General features: G+C 54.5%; 1 protein-coding gene across 1 annotated transcript in view; it reads left to right on the plus strand.

Annotated features, from left to right (window-relative positions):
- The first annotated feature begins 384 nt into the window (after positions 1-384).
- Positions 385-15,292, plus strand: part of RAB10 (RAB10, member RAS oncogene family) — a 68,987-nt gene continuing 54,079 nt past the window's right edge. The window contains exon 1 of the mRNA XM_038132100.1: positions 385-912. Coding sequence (XP_037988028.1) covers positions 786-912 — 127 coding nt within the window. The 5' untranslated portion in view covers positions 385-785. The remainder of the gene's footprint in view (positions 913-15,292) is intronic.

A 15,292-nucleotide genomic window follows, 5' to 3' on the forward strand; every position in this document is an offset into this window, starting at 1 on the left:
CTGCAGTGAGCTCTCACCTGGGCACAGGGGCAGAATCCCCCGATCAGCCCAGCATACGAGGGGTTTCAGGGCCAGGGCATGTCCAGCCTCTCACCCACCAACACCCCAGGGCTGCTCTCCCCGTGCTCAAGCCCAGCCTGGATGGATCCGAGAGTTTCTCCCGACCCGAGTGCAGCACCAGCAACCTGGTCCCCGTTAAACCCCACGCGCTCCTCGCTCCTCCATCCCGGCAACAAAAAAAAAAAAAAAAAAAAAAAAAAAAAAAAAAAACCAAAACAAAAAAAAAAAAAAGCGGAGAAAATAAACGAACTGCCGGGCCGCGCGGTGACGTCACCCGCAACCGCCCCGGTGACGTCACAGGCGGCGTGCGCGCGCGCGCGCCCCCGCCGGGCCTGCGCGGTGCGTGAGGCGGGGGAGGCGGCGCGCGCAGCCTCGGCAGCGCCTCTGAGGAGCCGCCGCGAGCCCCGGGGCGGGGGGGAGAGAACCGGGAAGGGCCCGGCCGCTAAGCGGGGCCCATCGAGCCCAGCAGAGCCGGGCGGACCGCGGGGTTATGAGGGCGGGCGCCGCCGCCTCCCCGTGAGGAGCCGCGGGCGCGGGGAGCGCGCGAGGCCGCCCCGCCACAGGAAGCCATTTTGTGGGCCCCCTCCTCCTCCTCCTCCTCCTCGCTCTCGTCCTCTTCCTCCTCCTCCTCGTTCTCCGCCGTCGTCGCCGCCGCCCTCGGGAGCGGCCGGGCCCGGTGAAGGAGGCGGCGAGGAGGGGCGGCGGCGGCCGCCGCGCCCTCCCCCATGGCGAAGAAAACCTACGACCTGCTCTTCAAGCTGCTGCTCATCGGGGACTCGGGGGTCGGCAAGACCTGCGTGCTCTTCCGCTTCTCCGACGATGCCTTCAACACCACCTTCATCTCCACCATTGGTCAGTGCTTTTCCGCCCGGGGGGGGGGGGGGGGGGGGCTGCGGACCCCTCGGTTCCTACCGCCGTACCCCCCTCAGCTCCGTCCCTGTGTCACCCCCGGGGACCCCCCCCCAGTGTTCACCGCAGCCCCGTTATTGTGTCACCCCCAGGGATCCCCTGTGTTATGTCCAGCCCCCCAGGGATCCTGTGTCATCCGTCAGGAATCTCCTGTGATTTCACCCCCCCACTTCACCTAGGGACCCCCAGCCCCGTGTCTGTGTCACCCCTAGGGATGGCCTGTGTCACCCCTAGGGATGGTCTGTGCCACCTATCAGAACTCCCCTGTGACCCCCTCCTCCTTAGGGACCCCCAGCCCCGAGTCTGTGTCACCCCTAGGGACGGCCTGTGTCACCCCCAAGCCCTACTCCTGTATCCCCCCTCAGGGACCCCCCTGTGTCACCCATCAGGACTTCCCAGGGACCCCCAGCCCCGTGTCTGTGTCACCCCTGAGCCCCACTCCTGTATTCCCCCCCTCCAGGGACACCCTGTGACTCCCCCCAGGGACCCCCAGCCCCGTGTGTGTGTCACCCCTAGGGACGGCCTGTGTCACCCCCGAGCCCCACTCCTGTATCCCCCCACCCCAGGGACCCCCTGTGACCCCCAGCCCCGTATCCGTGTCACCCCCGAGCCCCACTCCTGTATCCCCCCACCCCGGGGACCCTCTGTGTCACCCATCAGGACTCCCTGTGACCCCCAGCCCCGTGTTTGTGTCACCCCTGGGGACAGCCTGTGTCACCCCCAAGCCCCACTCCTGTATCCCCCCACCCCGGGGACCCTCTGTGTCACCCATCAGGACTCCCTGTGACCCCCAGCCCCATGTGTGTGTCACCCCCGAGCCCCACTCCTGTATCCCCCCACCCCAGGGACCCCCTGTGACCCCCAGCCCCGTATCCGTGTCACCCCCGAGCTCCACTCCTGTATCCCCCCCAGGAACACCCTGCAAGACCTTCCTGTGTCACTCCCCCCAGCCCTGTTCCTGTGTCCCCCCATGTCCCCGTGCCGTCCCCCGGCCCGGGACGCGGATCCCCGGCAGAGCCGCCCCGGTGCCGCCCGACGCCGCCGCGCCCCCGCTGCAGGGCAGGGTGGCTTTTGGTTCCTCCCTCCGCGCTGGGTGACCCTGAGCGACCCTCGCTGTCCCCCCCGCGGGGGCTGCGCTGGCAGCTCGTCCCCCGCGCCCCGTGCCAGCCGCCGGAGCCCACCTGGCCCCTTCCATCAGCGTTAATCCCGGTGCCCGCGGGCCGCAGGGCGGTGGGATCCCCGCGTTTGCGCCGCTGTCCGTCGAGGTGGCTCGGAAACGTGGGTGGGGTCTGGTTTGTCGCCCAACAAAGCTGTCCTTCCCCCCCTCTCGGCGAAGCTGCCTCCAGCCCTTCCTCGCAGAGCAGCTCCTGAGCGAGGTAGAGCTGCTGTGACATCATGAAAGAGGGATGTGTCTTTGCCTTTCCCGTGCAATCTGTGCCGCGGGACGGGCCTGGTACCCGGGATCCTTCCATCCCAGGGCTTCCTTTGCCTTCTCCTGAACATCTTGCTTTGCAGATGAAGAGCTCAGGTCAGCAGCTTCTCACCTTCTTGCTGACTGGCTCTGGAAATTAGGGGTAATTCCTGTCTCAGCTTTCTTGCAGCACCCACTGGTGTAACACGTGCAGATACCCACATCTGGATAAAAAAGGAAATTATTTCGAGGGGTTTGAACTGGATCTGACTTTTGTCTTTGCTGTAAATCACTTAAACCACTGGTCGTGCAGCTGAGGGAACATGGAGTGTCAGTGTAGATCTTAGTGCTGGGTGTAAGCTCACCCCCGTGCACTTCCTCATCTGTGTTGAAACATCACCCAAAAATTGCACCTCGGACTAGAACACGTAAAAACACTCTCTTAAGCAAGGCTTGGGAAATTTAAAGTGGAAAAAAAAACACCTTTGTGACAACTAGGTGTCGAGACAATTATTTCCTAAAACCTCTCAGGGCCTCAACTTGGCATTTTGGTGAATGTTTGTGGCACTGTGTGACAGTTGATGTTGTCCCTTCCCGTGGCATAGCCTGGCTCCGGGAGGCCAGAGGGGTTTGCTGCTGTGGCCAGGGTGTATTTTGGCGCTGCTTGGCAGATCCTTGCTGGGATCACATGACATTCCTTGCCTTTGGAGTTCGTTGGGAAGGTTTATTTCAATTCTCAAAGTTAAAAATAGTCAACGTTGTAGTTAAAAAGTCAGCAGGCACAGTGGCTCCTGCTCCAACAACTTGTGCTTTTAATCATTAGTAATTTAGTAATTAGTATTAGTTGCTGGTCTGACTGTGCAGTTTTGGGGCCTTCAAGAGGAGTATCACCAAGTTGAGTAGGAAGTGTGCCCGTGCAGATTTTGGGAGTGTTTCCCCCCAGTCGGACCAGTGGCTGTTTGTTTCTGGAGTGCCTAAACTGGAAGGCAGAGGTGTTTCGTTCCCTGAATCCTGAGCTGAATGTCTGGGGATGGTGGCTGTGTACACCCTTTGGTTGTGGCAGGTTTGTGGAATTTGGCAGGTGTTGGGGTACAAATTGATTTTCTGTGTGGTGTTTAACTGCCCAAAGATGCCTTAAATGTGTCTTGCCCGTAGTCCTCCTGCAAGTTGATGTGGAAACCTGTGCAGACAATGTCGGTTGTAAGGGAGACTCCCCATTAGCACCCTGGGAAAAACAGCCCATCCTTGAAGGAATAATCCTGAGTTATCCAGGTCCTCTCAGTTTTCTCTGCATTATTCCCAAGAATGCAGAAAATGGGATTTCAAAGTCCCCCTGGTGACAGCAGCTCTCACACCTGCCCAGGTTGGCCCTGCAGCAGCGGTGGCAATCCAGGAGCCTGGAGAGGGCCTTTCCGTGGGGGTCCCTGCTGTGGGAAATCCCTGCAGCCCTGCTTGGCTTTGCAGCTGGAAGAGTTTCAGGGAAAGCCTCCCATGGAGTCTTTGACCTGTAGCAACAAGGAAATGTGGTTTCCAAAGCCCTGTGTACACAGTGGGTGACAGGAGGTGACTGGATCCTTGGCTGGGGCTCTCCTGTGTTTGAATAACCCCAGCAGCTCTGATCCCTGCCCTGGGTTTGCTCACAGCTCAGCCAGCAGCCTGGGACGCACGTAAAATGTCCTGGGGTGTTTGCTGGGGGCTGGAGGCAGGGACTGGCTCATGGAATCCTGGAATGTTTTGGGTGGGAAGGGACCTCAGAGCCCAGCCAGTGCCACCCCTGCCATGGCAGGGACACTGCCACTGTCCCAGGCTGCTCCCAGTCCCAGTGTCCAACCTGGCCTTGGGCACTGCCAGGGATCCAGGGACAGCCCCAGCTGCTCTGGGAATTCCATCCCAGCCCCTCCCCACCTTCCTCGGGAACAATTCCCAATTTCCAAGATCCCATCCAGCCCTGCCCTCTGGCACTGGGAGCCATTCCCTGGGTCCTGTCCCTCCAGGCCCGTGTCCAAAGTCCCTCTGAGCTCTTCTGAAGGTTCCTTTCAAGCCCTGGAAGGCTCAGTCTTTATTTTGTAAGGAAAAGAAGGATCTCAAGGAGTGTTGAAACTGGCCTCTGTCTAAGGAGGAGGCGTGGGGAAGAGGTTTTCATTCTCTAAAACCAAAAGCCTGTTTGTATATGTAAGGGAAGAGACCCTGACAGAGCATTTCTGCTTCACATTTCATCTTTGCCCATGGGCTGATCCTGCTGCATGATGGCCGCTGGGAGATAACTTTCTGTCCCTTGTAATGTGACATCCTCTCCCTTTGACTTGGAGTCACTTCAATCTAATATTTCCTGCTAAAGCAGCAGTTAAGCTCCTGGATGTGCTGAGGTGCCAGCGTGAGTGATTTCATTGCCCCTTCTCAGGCACTATAAATATTCCAGATGGCATTTCTGCAAGAAATCCCAGAGTCATGGTAACCTCCCTGGGGAGGGCAGGGGCTGGGCCTCCAGCCCTGCCCTGCTCTTTGCAGGTACAAAAGGAATAAATCTTGGAAGGCTCAGTGCCTCACAAATCATTTTCAATTTTAACTCTTCTTCAGTGATTTTCTCTGCAAAAATAATTTTTATGGTATTTGGTTTTGAGAGCTGTGGTGACTTCTCAGTTGTGCTCTAGGGTCAGTGAGTGGGTGCAGCTGCCCCTCTGGCTCTGGTGGTGCTCCTCCTCATTTCAGTGCTCTCCCTGCTCCCAGCAGATTGTCTTTATTTTAAATATTAAAAATGTTACAAATAACTTCCAGGCAGCATATCCTTGAGATCTTATTTTTTAATATCTCTTTATTGGCATTCGGCGTGCCAGGTTGTTGGTGGTTTGAAGCGAGCTGTGCGTGAAGGATCCATAGGAGCTGTGCACACTTTGTGGAGCTCCTCGGGGTCCAGCCTTTGGCACCTGGAGCAGGTAGGGAGGGATGGAGGCTCTTCTGGCCAGGATGGCTGCTGAAAGATTTGAATGCCAGAACTGAGCCTGAGCATGTAATCACTGTTGTCTGACTAAGTCCATGCAAACGAGATGAGTCACAAAAAATGTTTTCCCATGAAATCTAGTAACAGCTCAGGAGAGCAAAGGGTGTGTGAATATTGAGACATTCCCCCCCCAGTGCTCCTGATGGAGGTAAAACTTCCCTGGATCTTTATCTCTCCTGGAGGTGCAGCTGAATTTTGTGTACCTTGAGCTTTACTCACCTGGCTGCAAGTCTACAAATCCAGTGATTCTTGAGGTTTGTTTTATTTTGAGCACAACCAATGCTGTGCTAGGAGCGTGCAAAACTGTCATTTTACATGTGAAAGTGTAGGAAAACTATTTGGATAAAATAATTATTTTTTAAATATTTATTCTGCCTTTATTAGAAGTGGGTTGGAGTTGGAACCACTTGCTTTGAAATTCCTTCACATTGGCACATTGAAGCACTGAAGTTTTTAAAAATTAGTCCTCAAGAGTCATCAAGTAATAAATCCAAGTTTGTGCATCCTGGGAGGATTGTGATATATTAGTGTCAGAAAGAAGGAAGAAAGGATCCCCAGGTACAGATTGGGGGAAAACTGGCCAGATTTTGGGAAGCAAGGGATGGTTTGAGTGCTGAAGATGCTGTTGCTGTGCAGGGCTTGCAATGAAGTTTGAAGAACAGGTAGTTTCAGGATTCCAGAAGAGGTGGGAAGTACTGACTTGCCTGTTCCCAAAAGTTGTGGCTGTCCCATCCCTGGCAGTGTCCAGGCCAGGTTGGACAGGACTTGGAGCATCATGGTTTAGGGAAGATCTCTCCCCATGGCAGGGGGTGAAATGGGATCAGCTTCAAGGTCCCTTCCAAGCCAGACCATTCCATAATTCCATCATTACATCCCTTTTTTGTATCCTGCCTACAGGAGCAGCAGCAGCTGGGAGCTGTGTTCATGTTCTGCCCAGGCTGTGGGCTCAGTCTGCTTCTGGCATGGAGCAGGTGAATTAGACAGGGAAAAATCCCAATAAACCCCTGAGCAGCAAAGCCTCCTGATCCCAACTCCTGCTCAGTCATTTCCGTGACCTGAACCCACCAGGCAGCAGGAGAGGCCAAAGTCATTTCCACTTGGAGGTGCCTGTGTGCAGAACTGGCTGCCAGGGGAATTTTGGAGGGGAAAAGATGGGTGGGCTCAGAATGAAAGTAGAAAATGGAAGTGGATCTGGAGGTGGGCATTGAAAGCAGTGCTCTGGATGCAGGCTGCAGCTCGGGAATCCCCTGAGCTCTGGGCTGCTGGAGGTTGGACAAGCATTGTTTGGCCTGGAGGGGGGTTGTCCTCTCCTCTCTCTGCTGGGACACCCAGGGGAAGGGTTACAGAGCGAGCTGGACTCGTGTGATGCTGTACAGAAAGGGTGGTTTGGTTTTGGTTTCCTTTAGTAGGGTTTTTTGGGGCTTTTGTGTGCGAGTGGTTGGGGATTTTTTTCTCATCTAGGGCAGTGAATAATGAGCAGCAGTTTTGCACACGCCTCACAGGGCTGATGAGAAGCTGGGGATGGCTGTGGTGAAGAGCTGAGGAGCTGAGCTGGCTGGAAAGTTCTTTGTGTAACGTGGCTGTTTTTTCAGCTGAGCTGGGTCGGTTCCCTGATGGGGCTCCTTGCATTACCCTCCAAATCTGTGTTGGTGGAGTGGTGGGGCAGCAGGGGACATGGAAACAGCAGAGGAGCTGGTGCTTGTACTCAGAATTCCAGGATCCCTGAGGCTGGAAAAGCTCTGCCAGCCCATCCAGTCCCAGCTGTGCCCAATCCCCACCTTGTCCCCAGCCCAGGGCACTCAGTGCCACATCCAGGTGACACCTGCAGGGATGGGCACTCCAAACCTCCCTGGGCAGCCCCTGCCAAGCCTGAGCACCCTTTCCATGCATAAATTCCTCCTGATGCCCACCCTGAGCCTGTCCTGGCCCAGCCTGAGGCCATTGCCCCTTGTCCTGTCCCTGTTCCCTGGGAGCAGAGCCCGACCCCCCCTGGCTGTCCCCTCCTGTCAGGGAGTTGTGCAGAGCCACAAGGTCCCCCCTGAGTCTTCTTTCCTCCAGGCTGAGCCCCTTTCCAGCTCCCTCAGCCTCTCCTGGGGCTCCATTCCCTTCCCTGGACACGCTCCAGCCCCTGCAGGTCTCTCCTGTCAGGAGGGGCCCAGAGCTGCCCCCAGCACTGGAGGTGCCCCAGCAGTGCCAGCACAGGGGACGGGCACTGCCCTGGGCCTGAGAGGTTCCCCATGAAAATTCAACTTCTGGTTGCAGTTCCACATGAACAGACCTGCTGGCAGCAGTTCCAGTGCCTGGCCTTCCCTCCTCCCTGCCCCAGTGTGAAACAAACCCCAAACTGGGCTCACTCCTCTCCTGCTGCCTCGGGCAAAGCCGGTCAGGGAAGGACGTGAACGCTGCAGAGCTGCTTCCGTGGGCTCAGCCCTGGGCTGGCAGCCCTGCTGCTCCTCTGGAGCTGCTTCCGTGGGCTCAGTCCTGGGCTGGCAGCCCTGCTGCTCCTCTGTGGAGCTGCTTCCGTGGGCTCAGTCCTGGGCTGGCAGCCCTGCTGCTCCTCTGTGGAGCTGCTTCCGTGGGCTCAGCCCTGGGCTGACAGCCCTGCTGCTCCTCTGTGGAGCTGCTTCCGTGGGCTCAGTCCTGGGCTGACAGCCCTGCTGCTCCTCTGGAGCTGCTTCCGTGGGCTCAGTCCTGGGCTGGCAGCCCTGCTGCTCCTCTGGAGCTGCTTCCGTGGGCTCAGTCCTGGGCTGGCAGCCCTGCTGCTCCTCTGTCCTTGCTGTGACACGTTGGTGATGTGCAGCTCAAACTCAGCTCCCCAAATGTGCTGAGCACCATCAGGAGCCCTGCAGAGCGCCCAGGTTAGCTGCTCCAGTTTAGCCAGCTCTGTTTCCAGGAGGGGACTGAGCTGTCACTTCAGCAGGGACAGAGATGAGGAGTTACGAAGTCACTGGTATTTTCTGGGATGATGTGTGTTCGGATTTGGAGCACAGCTTCTGGTGACAGGCTGTATGATCTGTGGGCTGCTTGTGGATTTTCAGAGGCCAAACAAAATGTCTGTTGGTGTTGCTAGAAACTCGTTCACGAAGGAGGAGCACAGCCTTTGTTTTAAGTAGCCAATGATTAGGTTTTAGTGCCTTGTTGAGTGATAAACACAACTGGGAGGTGCAGAGAAATTATTTCCTCGACTCCTTGGTTTATGTCTTTTGAAAGAAAATCTCTTATGCTCTTGCAGAAGATTTTCTTCCCTGTCAGGGTGGGCAGGCCCTGGCACAGGGTGCCCAGAGAAGCTGTGGCTGCCCCTGCATCCCTGGAGCTGTCCCAGGCCAGGTTGGACTTGCAGCACCCTGGGATAGTGGAAGGAGTTCCTACCCATGGCAGGGCTGAGCTTTAAGGTCCCTTCCCACCCAAACCATCCTGTGATTCAACAATTCTCTTTATCCTGAGGAAACACTTGATCTTCTCCACTCTTCAAGTCAATACTGATATTTAATTAGGGGATCGATTAGAGCCTATTGATGAAAACCTCATCAGGGGATAGGAAGAATCAACCCTGACTTGAAGGGTTTTAGGCAGATGTTGCTGCCTGAGGTCCAGCAGTGCTGCCTGGGAGGGGTTTTGCCTCGGCAGGCCCTGCTCCCTGTCCCTGCAGCCCCGGAGCAGGGCGTGGGTTCTCCCCACCCTGGGTGCCCACAGCTTGCTCCCTGCTCCTCCTCCCTGGAGCACGGAAAGCCAGCGTGTCCCTGCTTGTTGGTGAGCAGGAGGGAAGGATGGTGGCTGGGAGAGGGCTGCTCTGCCAGCAGAATTCATTCCACCTGGGCTTGAGAAATGCCCAGACAGGAGTCTGGAGCAGAGCAGGTTGCACGGATTCTCCAGCAGTGGCAGCCTGTTGTGCCATCAAAAAATCGTGGAGCAAAAAGTAGAGAAGGATTTCAGCCTCGGTTTGTGTAACTCTGGCAAGGGGGTAAGAAGTGCTTTGTGAAGAACCAGCTTATCAAATTCCTGGTGCTGAGGGAATTCCCTGTCTGGCCCTGGAGAGCAGGGAAGGGACCAGAGCTGCTCCTGCAAGTTGTCTTGAACGTCTGGTGTTTCGGTGCAGCTCAGCCGTGTGGGTTTTCCTCTCTGCGTGGGTTTGACTACAACTCTTGTGTGGGTTTAACTAAAGTCTCTGCATGTTTTGGTTCTGTTCCGTAGCTAAAACAACTCCAGGCTTTCTCTCCCGCTGGGACTGTGACTGTTCTCTGTAACCTGGAGGAGCACTCCTTTGTGTCTTGCATTTCCAAAATCTGACTTAGTGCTTCCAGAGAGACACCCGCTTTCTTGAGAGCCGACAGGTATGGAATTTCTGCAGTTAGATCCATACCTGTGCAGCTTTTTCCTCAAGGATGCTTCTCAAACTGGTGTGCTTTCATGTTTGGATCCACTGGAGCTGTTGTTGGACCAGGAGGAGTGCTGGAAATGGTCTCTTCCCAAAACCATGGCTCTGCTGTGGCATGCTGTTGCTGCTGTGTGTGCTGGGAGTTCCTTTGATGCTGGAATCAGCATCGTGCTTGGGGCAGCTGGCCTGGCCTGAGATCTGAGCTTCAGAACCCTTAAAAGCCTGGTTCCAAAGGTGGGTGGTGCTCTGGTGACTTCAGGTGTCATCTCAGCCTGTCCAGCTGGGTGGCTGACCTGGGCTAAGGGTATGCTACCAGCCACTGGATGTGTGGAAGGTTGTGGAAGGCTGGCCTTTGCCGTGGCTCATCTGCACCTTATGAGACCAAACTCTTGCCTCTGTTTCCTGACAACATTCCCTGAACGGGCTGTACCTGGTCCCAAATAAGTTATTCTGCCCCTGAGATGGTTGTGTCTTCAGTGGGTCTCACCAGCACTGTAATCTTCTACACTGAAGGTGATTTTGCATTTCCCTTCAGGTCTCACCATTGTAATCTTCTACACTAAAGGTGAAGTGGGTCTCACCAGCATTGTAATCTTCTACACTAAAGGTATTTTACATTTCCCTTCAGGTCTCACCATTGTAATCTTCTACACTAAAAGTGATTTTACATTTCCCTTCAGGTGCTCACTTACTGACTTTGGGCACCTGGAAGTAGGCACTCACCTATTGCTGTCTGACATATTTATGTGCCAGGTGTCATCTCCTGCCCTTCCAACCAGGCCGTGGTACCTGTTCTTCCTCACCACCAAATCCCCCTGGCAGGTGACTTCCCTGAGGGCAGGAGATGACACCTGGCATGCAGTGAGGGCACTGCTTTGCACTTTCATTGCTGCAGATCTGTAATAAATGCCTGAACTTAGGTCATTGGAATGCTGGTAGCAGTACCTAGAAATTTCCAGTTGCTCAGGTGGCAGCATTGATTTCACACCTTCCAAGGCTTGCTGCAGGCTGTGTCTCATCCCTCCTCTCCCTTCTCCCAGTGGGATTGCTGTGGCAGAAGGAGCTCCTCAGGAGCTGAGCTGTCACCTCCATCCCTGTGCACGTGGCAGGACGTGTGTGTGCCTCTGTCACCTGAGAGGGAGCTCGGATGTGGAGCCTCGGCACAGCTGTCTGCTGGTTAAAGGAGTCCCTCCAACACTCCTGATTCCTTGAGTGTTCTTGTAAGGGCTTTCATCTCCAGGGAACTTTTTGATCTTCCCAGTAAGCAACAAAGTTACTTAGTTTAGTTATTTTAGCTACACAAACCTCTGGCAAAAGCAAAGGTGAATGCTGTCTGGTTCTTTGGGATTTGTGCTTCCTGTGGGTCTCTCCAGGGCAGCATGGACCAGGAGAGTGAGTTCTCTGGGAGTCTGCTGTGTGTCATTGCTGTTTCAGGGAGGAGAAATGCTGCGTGTCCCTTCAGAGGGGCTCAGAAACCTGCAACAGCATTGGACTGGCAGTGTCTGCTCAGCTGAGGTGGCATGTGCCACGGGGCTGTGTCCCCAGCCTCAAGGATGTGTCCTCACCTCAGGGATGTGTCCCCAGCCTCGGGGCTGTGTCCCAACCTCAGGGATGTGTCCCCAGCCTCAGGGATGTGTTCCAGTGTGCTTGAGACCTTCACCAGCCAGAGAACAGGAGCTGGAGCTGCCTGGGTTTGGGTCATGGAATGCCAGAAAGCATTGGGTTAAAAGGAACATTTAATATGTTCTTTATTCCACCCCCTGCCGTGGCAGGGACACCTTCCTCTACCCCACGTTGTTCCAAGCTCCAGTCCAGCCATGGGCTGTGTCAGAGAACAACACCAGGATTTCCAGGAAAAGAGCTGAGGTTGCAGCAGAGCTCTGCCAGCAGCTGGAGCAGCAGCCCCACAGGCCCCAGGGTGCCAAAGCACAGCACTGTCAGTCCTTGTGTCACCTCTGGCAGCTGCTGGGTGACAACACCTGCACTTGTTCAGAGCAGCGCTTCTCACACCAGCTCTGTTGCCTGCTCGTTCTGCCTCTCGCCCACCTGCAGGGTTGGAAGCTCTTTCAAAGCTACCAGATGCTCTGAGGATCATAAGGAGACCTCATCCAGCAGGAATCTCCCCTCTCTGCAGGGCTTTTGGTGGGATCCAGAGCAGCTCTGACACACTGGGACATGAGATCCCTGCGTCAGATCCTGTCCTGGCACCCAGGACCAGCAGCAAGGCTGAGGCAGCCTGTGGAGCACAGACTCTGTGGTTGTCCCCTCACAGCAGGGCTGGGGTCACTTGGGCTGTCTGGGGTCTCTCATTGCCCCAAGGACAGCAGTGCCAGCACCTCTCTGGTTTCTGTCCCAGTCACACACCACCTGCAGCACAGCTTTTCCCCAACACCCAGATCGAGTTTTCCCTGTTATGATCAATGTCAACCTCCTTTTGTCCTCAGCACCAGGCTCAGGCAGCAGCAGTGGGGACACCCAGGGCCTAAAGGGGCTCCAGGAGAGCTGCAGAGGGACTGGGGACAAGGCCTGCAGGGACAGGAGCCAGGGAATGGCTCCCAGTGCCAGAGGGCAGGGCTGGATGGGATCTTGGCAATGAGGAATTGTGCCCTGGCAGGGTGGGGAGGGGCTGGGATGGAATTCCCAGAGGAGCCGGGGCTGCCCCTGGATCCCTGGCAGTGCCCAAGGCCAGGTTGGACACTGGGGCTTGGAGCAGCCTGGGACAGTGGAAGGTGTCCCTGCCATGGCAGGGGTGGCACTGGCTGGGCTCTGAGGTCCCTTCCCACCCAAACCATTCTGGGTTCTGTCAACCTTTGCAGAATACAGCAAACTGAAAAACCCAAACAAGTCTCAGAGCCTCCAGTGCTGCCTCGGGACATGCCGGTGTTCTGGGGAGCAAGAAATGTTGATTCTGGCTGTGTGCTGTGACATTCTTCCCGTCAAAGGCACATTATTCCTTTTCTCAGGCTTTTTCTGTGAGTTCAGTTGGACTGTTGCAGTATCAGTAACAGCTCACAAGGATGATAAAACTTCCTGATAAATGTGGTGCTTCAGGGCAGTGTCACAATAATGGGCCTTTATTTCAAGGCTTTTCCCTGCTGATGAATTTGAGAGCTCTGCCACTCATCTTCTCGCTTGCTGGAGAGCTTAGAGCTTGGCTGGAAACATCTGGTGTTCCAATGCTTGAACTCCTCCAGGAGCTGGAGGATCTCTCCTGGTCCCACTGCCCTGACCCTGATGTGTAGGGATTGCCTTTCAGACTCCTGGAACTTGGTGTGAACAGCGATCAGAACCTGCTGCCACGCTCTCTGCTGCTGCTGAGGGGTTGAGAAATGCTTTTCTGATGGTTGAGTTGCTGCAGTACCTGGGAGCACCCCCAGCGATGCTGCAGCTGTTCCTGAACACCCCTTGGAGTGTTGGAACATCCTACTGGAGCCTGGGGAGGGGACAGGTGTGTCCCTAATCAGCCATTCCCTGTTGGAAATGTCACCCAGCAAGGGCTGGCTCCCAGCCTGTCCCCAGCCCTTTGTAAGCAGGAATGATGTGAGGTCACATGTGGGGTGGCAGTGCTGGTGCCAGCGGTGACAGAACTCTCTGCTCTGGGCAGCTTGGCTTGGGACACTCAGAAATAATGGGATTGTTTTGTGTTTGTAAGAACGCAAACAGGTTTTCCAGCAGGGAATTGTCACTTGTGGAGCAACCTGGTCCAGAGGAAAGTGTCCCAGCCCATGGAACAAGTTGAGCTGGAAGATCCTTCCCAACCCAAACCCTTTTGGGGTCTCGGTGATTCCATGGCAGTGACTTGAGGGCCTGAATCCTTAAATGACCTCCCCAGCACAGCACCTCCTCTTTGGTAAAGCTGATGCTTTTCTGAATGAATTCACTTCCCTCCATTTATGTGTTATCTGTCTTGTCCATCTGCTGGGTATAAATGAGCCAGGATAAGTGTTAACTTGAATTTTATTTTTATGTAATTTGAGGGCAAAATTACCATTGCAGCAAGTAGTGACAAATTCAGTGTTTCATAAATAGCAGTCTATGTGGAAGCAGATTCGTGTACTGTAGTTATTTCCTAGCTAACAAATATAGCTTAAGTAGGGTGAGACATGCATGAAAACCGATTTAATTGGCTGTAATTGAACTTGAACATATTTAATTCATGTCCTCGGTGGTTTGGAGTAGAATTCCAATTGCAGGCTGGGCTGTCTGCAGTCCAGACTCTTCCCTGCTGTGATTTTGGGCGTGGGACCTGATGGGCTCCTGACAGTGGGATTCATGGGGAGATGCAGCTGCTTCATGTGATGCCCTCCCTAAAAATAGGGGCTGCTAAAGGCCTGGACCAGAGTTAATTGAGTATATTGGAAAATGAAAGATGTAATGGCAGGGAATTAAATCAGCCCTCCAACCTGGAATTAACTGACACTGAGCAGACTTTACTGCTCTGAAGGAAGTTCTGTTTCTTGCTAGAGCTTCATTTCCTTTTTTTCCCCCCTTAGTACCTTATGAATAAAAACCTTATTGTCTCTCTTGTCTCTTGGTATGCATAAAACATCACTAAAATAGTTCCTTTGTTCGTTTTCTTTTGTTTTGTTTGTGGGAGCCTTGTGTAAGGTTTAGCCGCTGGAATAACAAAATGATCAGATTTCTTTTTTCTGGAAGAAATAACTGCTTGTGTTGAAGCTGTGGTCTCGGGGACCTTAGGTGGTGTCAGCAGGAACCTGGAGCCTTCTTTCTGCACAGAGATTGTTTTTACACAAAGATTTGAGCTCTGCTTTCATGTGACTTCTGAAACTCCTTCCCTGGGGGGGAGTGTGGGTAAGTCAGACCTCCCTGGACAAAAGTCGCACTGATGTTTGTGAGCTGGGGAGGAGAGGATGAGGAGGTTCCGTATTTTGGCTTCAGAAATGGGACTTTGCTCAGTCCCTGTGTGCGAGCAGTCGCTGCCCCACGCTGCTGGTGCACACAGGTGTTTCCAGAGCACGGTGCCAGGCTCTGCTCGCTGGTGCCAGCGACAGGACGAGGCGCAGGGGTCACAAACTGCAACGCAAGGAGCTCCTCCTCCACGGGCAAGAGCTCCATGGGGAAGAACTCCATGGGGAACAACATGGAGGGGGACTAAGCCCTGCAGAAGCTGCCCTGGGAGGATGTGGAGTGTCCCTCTCTGGAGATGTTTTATGGGAAGTGCTCCATTTTATGGGAGATGCTCCATTTTATGAGCTCCATCCTATGGGAAATGCTCCATCCTATGGGAAATGCTCCATCCTATGGAAATGCTCCATCCTATGGGAAATGCTCCATCCTATGGAAATGCTCCATCCTATGGGAAATGCTCCATCCTATGGGAAATGCTCCATCTTATGGGAAATGCTCCATCTTATGGGAAATGCTCCATCTTATGGGAAATGCTCCATTTTATGGGAAATGCTCCATTTTATGGGAAATGCTCCATTTTATGAGCTCCATCTTATGGGAATGCTCCGTCTTATGGGAAATGCTCCGTCTTATGGGAAATGCTCCATCTTATGGGAATGCCCCATCCTAT

The sequence above is a fragment of the Motacilla alba genome, chromosome 3, assembly GCF_015832195.1.
Source record: "Motacilla alba alba isolate MOTALB_02 chromosome 3, Motacilla_alba_V1.0_pri, whole genome shotgun sequence".
Taxonomy (NCBI): domain Eukaryota; kingdom Metazoa; phylum Chordata; class Aves; order Passeriformes; family Motacillidae; genus Motacilla; species Motacilla alba.